Source organism: Plecotus auritus (genome assembly GCF_963455305.1).
Source record: "Plecotus auritus genome assembly, chromosome: 5".
NCBI lineage: Eukaryota > Metazoa > Chordata > Mammalia > Chiroptera > Vespertilionidae > Plecotus > Plecotus auritus.
Genome location: NC_137776.1, coordinates 76,033,083 through 76,051,822, shown reverse-complemented (window position 1 = coordinate 76,051,822; position 18,740 = coordinate 76,033,083). Strand labels below are relative to the sequence as shown.

The 18,740-nt window shown below is 32.9% G+C and overlaps 1 protein-coding gene across 2 annotated transcripts in view; it reads right to left on the bottom strand.

The window, feature by feature from the left end:
* LRP1B (LDL receptor related protein 1B) overlaps window positions 1-18,740 on the bottom strand; it is a 1,782,191-nt gene that overhangs the window by 442,304 nt on the left and 1,321,147 nt on the right. For both annotated transcript variants that reach the window (XM_080670835.1, XM_080670834.1), the window contains exons 38-41: window positions 8,839-8,965; window positions 7,974-8,125; window positions 7,552-7,676; window positions 6,023-6,394 (exon numbers count right to left, since the gene is read on the bottom strand). In XM_080670835.1, coding sequence (XP_080526961.1) covers window positions 6,023-6,394; window positions 7,552-7,676; window positions 7,974-8,125; window positions 8,839-8,965 — 776 coding nt within the window. The remainder of the gene's footprint in view (window positions 1-6,022; window positions 6,395-7,551; window positions 7,677-7,973; window positions 8,126-8,838; window positions 8,966-18,740) is intronic.

The window sequence follows — 18,740 nt, the reverse complement described above, 5'->3', positions numbered from 1 at the left end:
TTACACTCAATATACTTAGAACTTACTTTTGAGTATAGTATGAGCTAGAAATAGAATTTTGTTTTATCTCTTGCATACAAAATGTACTAGCATAGTGTAGTAAAGGCAGCTCATTATTATTTAACTGATTTGAATTACCAATGTGGTAATGCATAACATATTCACCTGCAAGATATGTGTATCTGTATCTGCTTCGGAGCCTCCTGTTCTAATATTCTTTTAGTAATATCATATTGCTTTAAGTGTTACAGCTTTTTAATAAGTCAAGTGTTTTTCAAGGAGACACTACAAGTGTATGTTTCTTTAAAACTGCCTTAGCCATTGTTGGAATTGTGCTTTTCCATGAGACTTTTAGTATCAGCATGGAGTTTTAGTTTTAGTATGAATCTCTGTGAAAAAAGTCATTTTGGCATTTGGAATTGCATTAAACTTACAGAAAATTTGTGACAAATTTCCATAGGTGTGGAAATGGAGTTTTCTCATAATGAAAATATTTTATTGCTTTATTTAAGTCATTTTTATGTCCACTAACATTTTGTAATTTTCTCCATTAAGATCTTCAGCATCCTTTGTTTTTCTTGCTAGTTCAAGATTAGCTTCATTTAATTATATATCTTAATTTTTTATTGAATGCAGGAATACCATTTGACCTTATTTGAAACAATGTTTAGTTAAAACAAATAAACAAACAAACAAAAAACAACTATGCTTAGGTTGGCTAAAATAAAACATCAGAATAGGTCCTACAAAATAAAGATATTGCTTTGTAAATCTGAAATATATACTAAGTCACAATGTAAAATACAAAATTTACTTCAAACTGTGGATTACAGTCAAGTTTGAAGCAATTATTTCATGTCTTTATTTGTGAGAATATGAAGATATACTGTTGCTGACTTTTTATGTCTAAAACAACCTTATTTCTCTTCATTTTGGATAGAGTTTAGTCAACTATAGAATTATATTTTTTTAGAAGTGTGTAAATATTACCAATGTTACTGATGAGAAGTTTGCTTAAAACCATTTGTCCATCTGATCTATTCCTTCTAGTAGCATTTTAAGGTTTTTCCTAATTTATAATTAACTGAAGTTTTACTTTTATAGCTGACTTAATCTTCTTAGCACTCAGAATACATTTTCAATCTTAGAATCCATTTGTTAATTCATTTCTAGTAAACTCCATCATTATCTCTTTGAATGCAGCTTTACTTCTCTTCCTTTCTGGCATTAGTCAATATCTACCAGCTATAAGCATATTGAACTTACTACTTCTAAGTTTCACAACAGTGCTCATGTTTGTTTTGTTATCTTTTTGCTCTAATTTGTGGATTAATCCATCATTAATTAATTTACATCCCAGTTATTCATTTTCACACCCACTACTCCAGCATAAACTTTATTCTACCAATGGGGGATTTCTTTTTAATTTTTATTATAATGTTATATTTTTAATTTCCAAGATTTTTAATTGTTTTCATTTTAATTATTTCTTATTCAATGGTGATGGTTATACAATATTGTGAATGTAATTAATGCCCCTGAACTGTACAATTAAAAATAGATAAGGTCACTTTGTGTATGTTACATACACAAACATACATATATATTTACCTAATTTTAAAAGCTAATTATGCTCAGTGAAATAAACCAGTCAGAGAAAGACAAATACCATATGATCTCACTTACATGTGGATCAAATGAATAAAATAAACTGATGAACAAAATAGAACCAGAAGCATGGATACATGGGTCAGAATGACAGCTGTCAGAGTGTTGGACCAGATGAAAGAAGGTGAAGAGATTAGACAAAGAAAATATATACCTAGTCCATGGATACAAATAATAGTGAGGTGATCATCAAAGGGAAGTGGGAATGGGAGATGGGTGGAGGTGGGCAAAGGAGGAAATGGGGAAATCTGTAATAGTGTCAGCAATAAAAATAAAGTTAAAAAGATAAAATCTAATCTGTAATATTATATAATATTCAATAATATTCAATATTACTATTGAACTGTACACTTTCAACAGGTGAATTTTATGGTGTGTAAATTATATATCAATAAAGCTTGTGTTGGCAGACCAAATACTATGATATTGAATTCTTCCATAGGACTCCAGCTTCATCTAACACCAGTTCATGCTATATACACCCATGTTTTAATCATACCAAATGATATGTGACTTCTTGTCTACCTTGTGCTTTTTCAAATCTTTATGCGAAAAAAAATATAATCCCTTAATCTAGCAGTTTGCAATCTTTTTGATCTGAGGTGTTTTGCATTCTTAAAAATTGTCAAGGACTCCAGAGATATGTTGTATATTTGAGTTAGGTTATTTACTATGTTATACTATAGTAAATGCTATAGTTATTTACTATATTAGAAATTTAAACTAACAATTTTGTTTTTAAGGTGAATTAATTTATTTTAAAATAACAAAAATGAATTAATTGCACATTAATATAACTAACATCTAAGTAAGTAGCTATATTTTTAAATAAAAATAAAACATTTTCTTATAATTTTACAAATCTGTTTAAAGTCTGGATTACTAGAAGACAGCTTAATTCTCACATCTACTTCCTCATCCTATCTATTGTGGTGTTTTAGTTGACATTATGTGAAGAAAATACAGCTTCACACAGCCATGAAATTGAAAAGGGATATTATTTTATACTACCCAACATATGACAAGTGGTCATTACTTGAAGGTTACCTTTAATGTGGTATCAGAAAACACCATGATGAACTTCTTATGTTCTATTACATTAACATTCATTGGTTTATCTTGAACTCTGAATGGAGCATTTACCCAGGAATCATTTTATCATATTATTTGGAAAATATTTGTTTTTTGAGTTATTTATATCTGTCAGATGATGACACATCACATTATGCAATACCCCAAAATTCACATTAGTAATATTACCACTCATCTCATCAGAAAAACCTTTAAGTATTGGAAAGATATCAAGTATATTGTGATGGATACATCTTACACAGTTTTAATTTTACCTCAAAGCTTGATTTTTAATATTTGCAACGAACACCATAACATATTTCCTTGTAGTGACAGACCCATTGTACCAATTATCTAGAAAATGTCTGTCACACACCGAGGTTTGAATAACTATAGCTTGTCTGTTCCTTATTCTTTCAAGTGAAAAATAACATTCCTTAAAAGAAGCTGGAACTCAATCACACAAATACAGGGTTTCCTTCAGGTAAAGGAAACCATGAATGCATACTGCAGAATGCATAAAAAGTGTTTTATGTACATTTTTATCACACAGAATCTTTAAAAGGTGTGTACTGAAGTATCAGAATATAATAAAAATTAATTTTTTACTTTTTCTTTAAAGATGTTAAGTGAAACTGTCTGTTTTTACTACTATTAAGTGAGAGTGAAAATTACAATTGCTATTAGTACAGTCTGGTGCCACTGTTTTTTGTTTTGTTTTGTTTTTAATCCTCACCTGAGGACAAGCTTAGAGAGAGAGAGAGATTGGCCGCCCTCTGCACGTGCCCTGAGCAGGTATTGAACCTGCAACCCAGGTATGTGCCCTGACCAGGAATCTAACCTGTGACCTTTGGTGCATAGGATGATTCTCCAACTAACTGAGCCACACCAGCAGGGCAGTGCCACTGTTTTGATTAGTCTAAGGTACTAGCAATTCAGCCACCATTGCTTCTGCACTGTCAGCGCAGATTGCAACACAGTTTTAAAAGGCAAGTACATAGTATTATTATGAAAACAGTTTTGATCTCTTAGACTCCTTGAACATGAATTGGGGATGTCCAGGAAACCACATGTCTAGAATTATTCCTCCTTCTAGCCTCCTCTTCACCTGACCCAATCAACTGACAGACGCCTTTTGATTCTTTAAATTTCCTCAACTCAGCTCAATGGACTCCTCTATCCTTCCCCAGGCAGATTTTTAAAAATTCTCTAGGCCTTTGGAATCTTGTGAATTCTATGTTATTAATTTGTAGCTTTCTTCTTAAACTGTGGCCTCTGAAGTCTATGAACTTATATTCATTTTTATTTCCAGGGTGCCTGACAAAATAAGATCTAGAGCACAACAAATGAATAAGTTCATTAATATATTATGGATATAATATGAGCACTTCCAACTCTGAATTGCATAAGTCTAGGAAAATGGAAGACCAAAGCATATTATAATGTAAACTTCATAGAGATATTACCAAAAAATCAAATACATCTGAACTCTGTGACCAGTACTGTATAGTTGTATTTTCACACACTCACACACACACACACACACACACAAACACACACACAGCCAAACTTGTATAAGCTAAAATATACAAATTGGTATGAAATTATCAATAACCTAGAGAATAAAAGAACAAGAATGTATATTTGTATAGTAAATATGTTTATAAAGTATATACTTGAACTCAGTTGGAAAGGCTCTATAGAATCTGAACAAACAAAATGGATTGTTAAGGATATTAAATGTTGAAAGAACAAATTTAGCAGTGGCGGATATAGCATGGGGTGTACGGTACAAAGTTTGATCTAAAATATCTATTTTTATATGAGTAAACATACAATTAGGTGCTGGAGCTCATTATTTACCAGGTAAATGTGTATTAATATATGTTGACATTTTTATGTGTTAGTCATAAGATAAAAATTATAAAATCACTGTTGGCAAAGGTAAGGAAAAATAGGCTTTTTAGAGACAACCGCTGAAAACATAAAATTATATGGTCTTTTTAGAGAGAAATTCAATCAGCTATAAAATAATAAAATAAACACTGACTTTGCAATTCTTTTCCTAGGATTTTACGCTAAAAATATCATTGAGAATACACATACTTATATGTGCAATTTGTTTACTGTGCCATTGTAAGTAATGATGAGATGCCAGAAACAGCCTAAATGTTTATCAATAAGAAAATGGTTAAGTAAATTACTTTATCCTTAGTATAGAATTAGGAACAGGCTTTCAAAAGAATAAGATGCAGCCTTATGTACTGAAATGAAAGCTTTTCAAGATATAGGTGGAAAAATGCAGCCGAATAATGCATATAGGATCATTCTATTTTTGTAACTACCAACAATACATACACACATACATAATAAATTCTAGAGGCATAACAATCTTCAATTATGAGTAAATAAATTGAATTAATGTTGTATGGAGAGGCAGAAAGATCATTTTAAGCCCATATGACTTGAAATCTTTATAATAAATATATACAGTATTTTACAATTTAAAATGTAACAAAAGTGATTGACCTCAGTATAGCAGAAGTGGAAAAGTGGGAAATATATAGAAATCACATAAAGATAGAAAAAAGAGAGACACTGTATGAGGAATATGAAGATAGTTCTAGTAAAGGCTGGATGATAGGAAAAAGGTTTCTCTAAATTATAAATGGATAATCCACACAATATTATGCTTGAATAAATATTTAAAGTATTTAAAATAATAAAGTATTTCTTTTAATAACATTTTCTTATCAATACTGTACATGTATGTATATATACTATATATATTAAAAGATTTATTTGAGAAAACTAATTCACTGAATATAATTAAGAAGATATTCTTTTAAAAAAGAAGATATTCTTAAAGTTATACTTTTATCCAGTGAAATAAAATTAGTAAGTTTTATACTGAAAATCATTTTCCATTAATTTTAATCTACTTACTAGTATTTATAAGAAACACTATGAGGGAATATATTGAAAGTTCCATGATTAGAGGCAAATAATCATAATATATATGTTGTCAAGCATGTCAAACTCAAAGGCTAACACAGGCCAAATATTGAGGCATGCCATCCTCAAGCCACGAGTTCAACATACTTGCTGTACATGCTAGCAGTTCTTTGACTTTTGGGAGGTTGGATAATTTAGTTGCATTAATTCTTGAATATAAACTTTAGAAAAATGTTATTCCTCCATGGAATTACCACTCTAATTTCTCTACTAATCCAAATGATACTCATTTCCATCAAAGTATTTTAAAATAAATTCTTGTACTTACTTTCCACAATTACTTGTCTGTCTTCCCAGTTATCTTTAATAAGCTGTATATTTCCAAAGTGTGCATCACTATAGAAAATTCGGTTGGTACCTCTTCTTTGTTGATTATAGTCAAAAGCCAAGGCTATGACATTCTTGAAATAATGTGGATTCTCATATGGCCTTATTGGTGAGTTTAAATTGGTTTCATCAGAAAGATGTATGCTTTTTAATATCGTTCTCCCTGAATACAGCAAATAGCCTTCGTGCCTTAGGCAAGTAACTCCATCCTCTGCCAAATAACCATGGGCACAAGCACAAGTTCTCCGGGAATTTCCTCTATAAAGACAAAGTTGCTGACATCCACCATTGTCCTTGGCACAAACATTAGTCCCTAAGGATTGAAAAATGATAACACATACACACACATATTTATGTTTTTCTTTTGTTTTCCAAATATATTTTTCTAATATAAATATTAAAAAAGTAATATTGAATATTTTGGTTTTTATTCTTAATTTTAAAATGGTCATCAAAAACCAAATACTATAAAGTACTAAGTTTTAAAATCACACAATCTTAAAATCTCTGATTTCTTATTTCAAAGATCACATTCTTCTACTTCCCTCACCATCCAAATAAAAGCACTTAGAATTTCCCTTAATCTGCTAGTTAAGTGTATAACTCTTCTTTGAAACTTAATACTGAGGATATAATAAGTTATATGTACTGTAATAAGTAGCAGATTCACTAAAAACATGAAATGAATTTACAAAAAAAGCATGCACTACTTAATTCTCTGTAATACAAAGTACATAAAGTATCCAAGGAATTTATGCCTCCAATGTGCCTAACATCTTAAGAATATTGGGAATAAGTTTTTTACTCCAATTTTAAGTGAAGATGTAATATGTTATTAAGATTTCTCCATCAGACTAATTCTCTGTGAATCCATCATCATCTTCAAAATAATTATACCTTTCTTTGAATATCAAGAAAATTAAATGTAATTTATTTTAATGAACATAAACCAAATATTATTTTAATGAAGGTAATTTTTAAAAAATACCCAAATCACTGTCATATCAGTTTTATAATACACATTTTAAAGAAGTTATGACTTTGGAAATATTTCACACTAACAGCAAACTTCTGGAGCCATAATTACTTTATATATTAAAATATAATAAAAAAACAAACATTTTACTCTCTAATATCCCAATTTGCTTTGTATTTTTTTCATTGACTATGTGTGTCAAGTTTTTCTGTATTACTTAGCCTAAACTATACTGAAATCATACCAGGAATATAATCTGCCCATATACACAAACTGTCTTAAGCAAATATATCTATATATGAACTATTATACATTTATTTCATTAGGCTACTATATAACTTTTGTAAGAAATTAAACACCCGCTCCTTCCTCCCCCCATAAAAAGGCTGTGAAGTTTTAGACTCAAATATGAATTAACCTAAGTTTGATAAATGTCAAAAAGAAATAAGAGAAAGAAATAGCATAAAGTATATTTATTATATGAGAAGGCTAACCTTTCTCTCTTACTCGGTTAAAGATTTTAACCTCCTTCAGGTTGACTCCAAGGCCCGTTCTCATGGTTATGATTTCTGTGGCATCATTTTTGTGGCCCCTCCTGATGGACCCATTGGCATGTGCTCTGCCAAGAAGATGAACATACATTATCAATGCTCTTTGATTCAAACCAAGTCAGTTATTGAAGCTCAAGATAACAGATATACCAGCAAAAGGGAAAGAAACCAACTTTTCATCTGTGACATTGAAACAGTTGAGCCTAGAAGAGGAAGACTGCCGGCCTTTTCCTATGGAAATTACAAGGTTTTGTGAGATCCCTTTCATGACCTTGCTAAGGAATGGCTAATCCTACAAGGGTAAAGCAACTAACGGGCACTGAAATAACATTCTGAGTCTCAAAGGCTCATGAAAAACTAATTACCTGTCAGACCAGTAGATGTAAGCCCCAAAGACTGCAACTGAAAACATATCCACATTGCTCCCTGCCAGCACCATCTCGCGATTCCCTCCAGTCTCAAGGTCGATTCTTTCTATTTTGTCTGTGCGAGCATCACACCAGTACAATTTATTTTCCTAAAGATCAATTGAAAAGTAACATTACAAGCTGTGTTTTGATTGTTTTATTAAGAAAATAAGACTGTCAGCTCAAAGAGTACAGTGATCTTCACTGTTATACCTATAGCAGTAGGTAACTAGAATATTTTTGAAAATGAAAATTAGTGGTATTAAATATTTAATTTATGATGATTATGTGAATACATCATAACTTTCAATTCTGTCCACTGCTAAATATAATTATTCTAATTTGAATTTTAAAATTATCTTGTGAAGCATCTTAAAATATTGATTTATACAAAAGCAGACATTCTTATTTTAGCAATTTTGTAATGTGAAATGTAATGTGCAAGAAAATAAAATACAGAAAGAAAATCTAGAGCACGCTATAATAAAACAGCATTGAAAAGTAAACTGTAGGAAACTCAAGGTGTATAATCAATGCTTTCTTTTACTCATTCATTCAACAAATGCAATATTTGTAATACAATACAGAAATTCATGCTTTCATATAAATAAGATCCATCCTTTCTAAATTACATCAACTAAAGTTTTTATTCAACTGTTAGATAAAAGCACTGATTAAAGTTGAAAAAATATGGCAATTATTAATTTAGATAAAGCGGGGTGTATTCTGTTTGATTGTTTTATTGAGAAAAATAAAAGAAAGAGCATTAATCAAGTTGGCAGTTAATGCGCTCTAAATATTTACGAAAGAAAATCCAACTGACCTCATAGTCAATGGAGATGCCATTAGGCCATGCGATTCCCATGCTTACAAGGACAACCTTCTCCGAACCATCTAAGCGAGCCTTTCCAATGCATGGCATCTGTCCCCATTCAGTCCAGAACAAGTAGCTGAAATTAAATTGTTGATTTATAGTAATATGCAGATAAGCACAAAAAAGATATCTTATTAATAACAGCAGTAACATTCATACTAACAAATAAAATATAAGACATCATAGAAATCAGTATACATGTGTGTTTGGTTGCAATAAAATACTTTTACTATAAAAAATATTTAAGCATTCATAGAATGTATAAATCCTAACAAAATGCATTTAGTACATGCCACTCCCTATCTGAAATTCTCTTTTGCAGCCAGCTTGCCTAATTCCTTGTGTGCTTTTTTTATATCTCAAACATCATTTCCTTCCAGAAAACTTCAATGTTCTCTCTGATTATGGCATCATGTAATCTGCTTCATGTCATAGATGAGACTGGAAAATTAAAACTTGTATTTCTTTACAGTGTTATTTTTTATTAATATTTTTGCCACCCCCAACTATCAGCTCAATGACTATAGTGATCTTTCTCTTGTTTATTCACTGTTATACCTATAGCAGTAGGTAACTAGAATATTTTTTAAAATGAAAATTAGTGGTAGTAAATATTTAATTTATGATGTATATGTGAACATATCATAACTTTCAATTCTGTCCACTGCTTAATATAATTATTCTAATTCAAATTTTAAAAATTACCTTGTGAAGCATCTTAAAATATTGATTTATACAAAAGCAGAGATTCTTATTTTAGAAATTTTGTAATGTAAAACATAATGTGGAAGGAATGTGGAAGAAAATAAAATACAGAAAGAAAATCTAGAGCATGCCATAATAAAACAGCATTGAAAAGTAAACTGTAGGAACACAAAAGGCACATAATCAATGCTTTCTTTTACTCATTCATTCAACAAATACAGTATTTGTAATACAATACAGACATTCATGCTTTCATATAAATAATATCCATCCTTTCTAAATTATGTCAACTGAAGTTTTTATTCAACTTTAGATAAAAGGACTGATTAAAGTTGAGAAAACTATGGCAATTACTAATTCAGATAAAGTGGGGTGTATTATGTGCATATTTGAATACATATATATGGTAGATCATATACAACTGAAGAAAATGAGGTTGCATATAGAAAAATCAAAGGCCTACATTTATATTTTATATCCACTTGATGCAGTAATTATTAATCCATGAAAAAAGACACAAACTATATGAAAATATATGTATTCCCTTTATACATATTGTTTTATTTTAAAAGTTGATTTCCCCCCCTGAAAATTCTGTAGAAAATAAATGTGTTGAAATTTCATAACCAGACAAAAAAAAGAGGTGTTGCTAAAATCTCAAGTATATTATTTTGAAGACAGTTTAATTCATATTTACAAAGTCTACAAATCAGAAAGGAAAACCTTTATAGCAGAAATACAACTAATATTTTATTGGTTAGATCTGGGATGAAGCAAGCACAAAAATATCTATACTTGTATTAAAGGTAAGATTTTTAAAACTTCAAGAGGGACTTATTATATTAAAATAATTTACAATAACTATTTAACTGGGAAGTAAAATGTATTGCTCCACTTAACATTCTAAGGACAAATTTTAGCCTTAACAAGGCTCTTAAAATAGTCAGCCATTGTTTTAAAATGGCAGCGGATGTTGTACTGGGAAGGAGGCATTTTGGAAGCCAAGATAGACATATGATTACTTATTCAATCTAATTCTTTTCTTTCCATATACTATCACATACTATTAAGTTCAAAAATGGCTGGGAATATGTTTTACAAACCTTTTATTTAATAATAGTCTGCTTTCAAATGAACCAAATGAGTAAATAATAAAAATATTATTTTGAGTAGGTTGATTAACCTAATAACATGTTTAACCCTAATTCACAGAGCTATAAAAGTTGCAGCTCAGGACGTGAATGATCCACAGTCACAGTGCTGATAAAGGTCCACTCCAGGAACTGCACTCTGGCTCTGCTAACCCAGGACTGTATCGTCCTTTCTATGATATGTTGTGTCACCAAATGTAAATATAATACCACAGTATAACAAACTTTCATCAAATTCTATTTTCCTTAGGGATGAAATGTATAACAAAGATCTTCATACTTAAAACAAAACAAAACAAAACATGTAAAAGCTATTAGTATTGAGAAAAAGTTTCTCTCTTTTCCCCCAACTAGTCCCTATTCATTTAAAATTCATTATATCCATGAAGAAGGCTTAGGTGAATGGCAATAAAATTAGGGATAATATTTATTCAAAATAAAATTATCTTGAATACAGATTTTACTCAAAATTTCAGTGATGATTTGATAAACTATCATAATATATGAAGCCAAATCTGACAGCAAGAATTACTTTTATGACCAAATAATTAATCAACTTAATAAAATTAAAGGATTGTACACCTACCAAAATTAAGCAACATTTTATAAATGTTAGGCAAAAAAATAACTTGTTTGCTCCATAAACTGAATTTGAAAGTAAAGAGTTGAATAGAATTAACACTATGAGAACCTTTAGAGATTATAAACCAAATTTAGATAACATTCTCTAGGCCAGCCGTGGGCAAACTACGGCCCGCGGGCCGGATCCGGCCCGTTCAGCTGTTCTATCCGGCCTGCGGAGCCAAAAGAGTGGAGGGTTCTCTTGCTCTCCCCTCCGCTCCTTCACCAGCAGCAGTGTTAACATGGCAACGTCGGGAAACACGGCCGCAGCTCCTTCTTCTGAGTGGGCGGATTTATATCTGCCCATTTAGTAGAAGGAACAACCTCTCAATCTTCCAGAGGCTCCTTGTAATGCCCGCAGACGCGTCCCCCAACATCACCCTGGGAATGCTTAGACACGTTATCGTGGTGATGTAGGGAGACACGCCCCTCTAGAGCACAGTATCAGAGCATTAGCTAAAAAGGAGACCAACACTGTTCCCACTGAAGTTGATGTTTTAAAGACCAAAAACCTTTCAACCCAGTCTACATTGCCATCTACATCTACGTCCCGGGCATAATTTGGAAGTTGCACTAAAGAAAATGTTTAATTTACTGTTTACACATTTTGTTCTTTTCTATTTGTTTTAGTTTTAAATTATTTTATTATATTTAAGTTAATTTGAAAGGCTTTTGTACCTTTCCTTTGTTAGGCAATTTTATTTTGCCTTTGCCATCTTCAATATAAGGTATGTTATTGTGCTATGATACCTCCATTTTTTGAAGTTTCAAATTATAATAATTAGTGTTTACATTCTTCTTGTTAAAATGTTTGAAATGAATAAAACTATTGAAATAAAAAAAAAAGACCGTACCCTTTTATGTAATGATGTTTACTTTGAATTTATATTAGTTCACACAAACACTCCATCGATGCTTTTGTTCCGGCCCTCCGGTCCAGTTTAAGAACCCATTGTGGCCCTCGAGTCAAAAAGTTTGCCCACCCCTGCTCTAGGCATATAAAACTGCAGGGAGAAACTTATTTAAAATAGTAATTTACATAGATGTACTTGAGATATTTTTAATGAACAGAGTATTTGTATCAAAGTGTGATCTTTGGCAATGGGAAGAAATGAATTTTTTTTGTCTCTGGTTTTTGAGACTCATGGAAAGATTCATTGATGGTATTACATAATGATGTTTTCCCCATTCTAGTTCAAATTTTGCTGTAATAAAGTTTGTTGGATTGTATACTATAACCAACAGATTTCCCTTTAGAGTGTTAGCTTGATAAATCTAGCCCTGCAAATACTTCTTGAGGTTTCATTAGACCCAGAAATTCTCAAAATCATCCAAATCAAATATTATATGACAATATTGAAGTTTCTCTCAATAATAATTTGTCCTAAACAGAAAATGTCCTTATTTACAAAGGCTTACAATTACAGAATTTAAAAATTCAAAATTTAACAAGGAATATTCAAAAGTGTTTTTGAAAAATTATATCAATACTAACAGAAATCATCATAACACAAATATCCCTATTATCTTCACTAGACACAGAAGATCTTGGCAGAAAAATGTGCAATGGATACATACCATGAGTTAATTTTCAATTAATTACTGACATTTGGATAATATTTAAAAGATTGCATTTGGTTGCAGTGGGACTACTACCAAAGGCCTTGCATACACTTTCAGAATCCTGAGTTTATTGAAATTATCATAGAACAGTTATATGATATTAGAATTAGTTTACACACAGGTACACCTATATAAAAAAAACAAATCATTTTTATGTCATAATTAGTTAGAGTCAACCTGAAAAAAATATGTCTCCAAGGCATTATAAGTGTCCTTGAATAATTTTAAATAAAGTATTTTTGTGCAATAAGGCTACATGGAAACAAAGCTCTGACTTTGGTGGGGGAAGGGTAAAGGAGTGTAAGGGAAGGAAGAGAAGGATGAATAAGTCTAAATTGTTAAAAAAAAATGGCCTGGTCTAATAGCTCAGTTGGTTAGGCAGTGGTCGGTAAACTGCGGCTCTGTTGACTAATGAATTTGCCGACCACTGGGATAGGGGTTTAATCACAAGGAACAACAACAGCCTGTAATTATTGGAATTGAGAGTCTAGGTCAGTGGTTGGCAAACTCATTAGTCAACAGAGCGGCAAACCACGGCTCGCAAGCCGCATGTGGCTCGCGAGCCACATAGCCGCATGTGGCTCACGAACCGCAGTTTGCCGACCACTGTACCCATCTTCTTCACATGCCAAAGTGATGGGTGTCATCCCCAGTCAAGGCACATACAAGAATCAACCAATGAATGCATCAATAAGTGTAACAACAAAGTGATCTCTCTCTTAAAAAAAAAAAAATCAGTTAATAAAAACAATTTACAAAAGTAAATTTAAAATAAATAAATAAATAAATAAATTGCTCTAAAAGAAATAGTATTAATTGTGGTTCTCCAGTATGGAGTTCCCTCAAAAAACTAAAAATGGAGCTCCCATTTGACCCAGTAATCCCACTTCTAGGACTATATCCCAAGAAACTAGAAACACCAGTCAGAAAGGATATACACACCCCTATGTTCATAGCAGCACAATTTACAATAGCTAAGATTTGGAAACACTCTAAGTGCCCATCAGCAGATGAGTGGGTTAAAAAGTGTGGTACATCTACACAATGGAATACTACACTGCTGTAAAAAGGAAGGAACTCCCAGCATTTGCAACAGCATGGATGGACCTGGAGAGAATTATGTTAAGTGAAATAAGCCAGTCAGAGAAAGATAAATATCATATGATCTCACTCATTTGTGGAATATAATGAACAACATAAAATGATGAACAAAAACCAACCCAGAGACAGAGAAGCATACATCAGACCGTCAAACCTCAGAGGGAAGGCAGGGGAGGGTGGGGGAGTGGTTAAGAGATCAACCAAAGGACTTTTATGCATGCGTATAAACATAACCAATGGACATAGACACTAGGGGGATGAGAGTACGAGTGGGGGTGGGGTGGGGGCAATGGAGGGATAAGGGCACATATGTAATACCTTAATCAATAAAGAAAAAATGAATAAATGTGGTTCTTATATTTTTGATCTATAAACAATAGTGAAAAACAACTAATTTGAATCAATTCTTTTCTTTAAATTTAATATTATCTTTTTTGACTGCTAAACTATTTCCCTGGAGCACAGATCTGGGTTGCAATTTTTACAACAAACTTGCCATTTCTTCTGATTCATATTCCTTCTTTAAGGGAGCATGATTTAGATATTTTATCAGATATGTTAAAGAAAACCTGATAACTAAAAATTTTCATGCTGGCACAAAAATGAAGATTGTGCAATTCTCTTATATAGACAGTTGCCTTGGTGAAGAAGACAATTAAGAATGTCATTGTGTCCTCTGCTAGATTGGGGGTCAACCATGTGTTAATGTATACACAAAAAGACCAAAAAACACAAACAAAACTACAGATTAGCAATAGCAGCTTGACTGTATGGGAGCATCAGCTTTTTGACAAACACTGCTTATAATTTTAAATGTTTTATCAGTTTTACTAGACTCACTTCTCATACCAGTTGAATACCTTATAAGCCAACATATCAATGTCTCCATTTTCAGCACACAAACAAAATAATATTGTAAAAGTTTGAATACATTTCACAAATATATAAATTGAATCCTTCATCCCCTATGAAAAATATGGTATAATGCAAAGCCTTCTCTATTTCTGTGTGGGCTTCATTACATTTCCTTTGTATTCTTTTATGTGCAGTTTTGTTTTGACCAAGTATTACATGCCAATTCCAAATCACTTTCATGTCCTGAAAGTGAAACTATAGCATAGAGGCTCCAGTAATATACAAAGAACTCAACCACAGACAGCAGGACATTCTGATAAAAGGAAGAGAGTCTAAATATAGTACTTTTCCTTTCTTTTTTTCCTTTTGTGGGTACTTTGGTGGATAGTTCTCAAATATATTTTTTTATTTCAGTCATGTACTCATTCAATAAATGTTAAATATTTATTATGTGCTGGGTGGTGATGATACAAAATAAATGGGACTTAATGATGCTCATGCAGCTAACTGTTTAATGACAGAGGCAAATGGGTAGGTAATTACCTGAGGAAAGTACTAACAGAAATGTCTAAAACTTGCTAGTTGTAAGTCATGAAATTAATTATAGGGGCTTCAACCCTAAAATTTTTGAAGTGCTGTGACAAGAGAAGTTGTCTTTCCTATAAACAACTTCAGAAATGAACTTTTCTTTTGAGCCAAAATAAAGATACGGGCCATCTGAGTTGTTTCTCTATCTCTTTAAGCTTATAATTATTTGTAAGTTATTTGTTTTACAGTTCTCATCCTGGTATTTGTTTTTCTTAAACTTTACACTAGAATCCTTTTTCATTCACTATTTTGTGATATTGAATAATTATATAAAGCAATTATTTCCTATATAAAACAAAAAAAACACTGTTGCTCAGACAACGCTGAAGAAGTACAGAAAAAAAAATATTCTTCACAAAGAAACAATTTGGGGGCACCTGAAATCCCATAGCAGATTAGGTTTATCACTCTATATTAGGTTTAATTCCTTATTTTATTTATGTGTTTGTGGCCTGCCTCACTGCCCATCCTCTCATTTTACAAAATACATATATATGCATGTACATATACATATATGATATTATTTTACTATTTACATGTTTACATTTTTATTTTCGTGAGTGAATAGTTCATCTTTATTATGTTTTGGTATTTTCAATATATAATATTTGATGTTTCCCTATATTTTCCTGTGAAATATTTAACACCTAGACTCTTAGAGCCCAGAATCCTAGTAATCATAATCTTCTTTATAATTCTTAAATATTATACAGAAATTTTACATATTTTTATGACCTCCAATCTATCTTATATGTCAGAAATAACCTATGCTGGATATTCTGCATTGAAAAAACCTGAGACAATGTGTATAGGTAAATAAGGGAATATATCTTTCAAATGTCTCTTTACCCTTTCACTGTGTTTTTATGGGTCAGATCTCTTGAAAAATTAGGAAAATGTATTATATTGGTGTGTGACTATCTTTGGTGTCTATTCAACATGTCTCTGGTGGCCTGGGCCAGGGGATCCCTCCTGCAGTGAGAGGTGGCATAACCTTCTGGCCATTCTTTGCAACCAGCCCCACAGCTGCAATTATAGTTCAGGGCATCTTGAACATTTTCTGACCTTCTCCCCTCCTTTTCGAGGGAGATATAAAAATCTAAGATCATGTTTGAGCAAAGAGAATGCAGCATATTGGAAAAGACTAGATGAGTAAGACTTAACTGGCTTTGAAAGAAGGGTGGTGCCTGCAATAGAATTTTTGAGAAAATTTCTAATGGAAAATAGTGTGACACTTTTTTTTCATTCGTCTTCATAATTTTTATATTCCTGGCTCAGAGACAGGTAGAGAGAGGTGCCTATGATCTGGAGCATGGTTGTGGTATTCCTAAATTACCTGAAGATCATGATGTCTTAATATTATGTACTAGCACCTGGTTTCCACTATTATTTATCTTGTAAAGCAAATTTAATTCCATTTCATTTTTATAGGTATTGCCTTGACATAAAATGCAAAATAAACTCTAGAAATAATGATGTTAAACTTAACTACACTCTTGCTAGCTCAACAGATGTTAAGCTGTCTTTCAAGACCTTCTGCATATTGTTAAGCATATTCTAAAAGTACATATACATATTTATATATGTGCATATACATATATAATCAATCAAAGATCATTTGACAATAAGTGCTTGAACAGGGAGAACCACTGACAAGCTGAATCTTTGCATTGGAAAGAAATATCATTTAGCAACTTATAGTAATAGAAATAGAAAGTTAGAAAAAAACCAAGATGGCGGCATAAGGTAAACACCTGTACGTGCTGCCTCTCATAACCACACCAAAACTACAACTAAAAGACGAAACGTCTATCACCCAGAACCACAGGAAAGCTGGCTGAGTAGAAGTTCTACAACTAGAACGAAAGAGAAAAGAGCATTGAGACCGGGTAGGATGTGCACAAGCGCAGAAAAGCAGAGGTACGGAGGTGTGCGAATCGGGCTGGCGGCTGGCGACTGGGTGCACTGTTTTTTTCAACGTGAAGGGAGACACAAGCTCCCGACTGCTCTGAACTCGTGTCCGGCGAGACTCTGGGGACCCAGACTATTACGGGGAGAAGCTGGACTGTCTGCCATTGGATCGGAAAGTGAGGGTGGCTTTCTTGCAGAGGTATGCGCAGGAATCATTGTTTACTGTGCTGGGGTGCGAGATGCGGGGATGCGGGGACGTGGAAACGCGGGGACGTGGAAACGTGGAGACACGGAGACGGCTGACTGGCAGCCATCGCTGTTTGCCACGCCCTAGTGATTCCCTGAGACCCCGCCCCGCCCAATTTATAAACCCACCCAAACTGTGTGCAGCGGCTTTTGCATATAAATGGCCTACCCTATCACAGCTTAACCTAACAAACTGCAGCTCTGATCAGACAGCTCCAAAACTTCCAAACCCCAAGCATAGAGGAGAAATCTGCTCACTGTAGCTCCTGCTGGGTGGCCTCAGACAGTAGCTGACCTGCACTCCATTGGAGATCCAGAAGCCAGTGTACCTAGTGGTCAGTGTGAGATGACACCAGATTTCAACTCCTCACATCCATAAGTGACACATTCAAGAGGTAGACTCAGTGAGCACCAAAGCCCAACTGAAACAAGTCCTGCCCCATAAGGGTGTCTCCAGCACAGCAGTTTTTCCACGATAGACACAGTGGGTCCTCACAGCCAATTGGCCTGGAGGTCAATTCCTCCCAGTGTACCAACAGCAATCAAGGCTTAACTACACTAAGACTGTGCACTCAGCCAACAAAGGGGTGCACCAAGAGTGTCCACCTCAGGTGATTGGGGAGGCTGAACCATTGGGCCCTATAGGTCACCTACCACAGAAAACCACTCCATCAACACAGGGAAGCAGCAAAATGCAGAGACAAAGAAACATGTCACGAATTAAAGAAATGGAGGAAAGCAAACTACTGGACATAGACTTCAAAACCACAGTTATAAGGTTACTCAAGTATCTTCTAAAAACCTCTGAGGAACTTAGTGAGACCTTTAAAGATCTTAATGAGAATGCCAAAAAAAATGGAAAAGGACCAGTCTGAAATTAAGCATACACTCTCTGAAATAAAGAATATACAGAAATTCAATAGTAGACCAAAGGACCCCAAGAATCAAACCAAAGATTTGAAATATGAGGAAACAAAAAACACCCAACCAGAAAAACAAAAAGAAAAAAGAATCCAAAAATATAAAGATAGTGTAAGGAGCCTCTGGGAT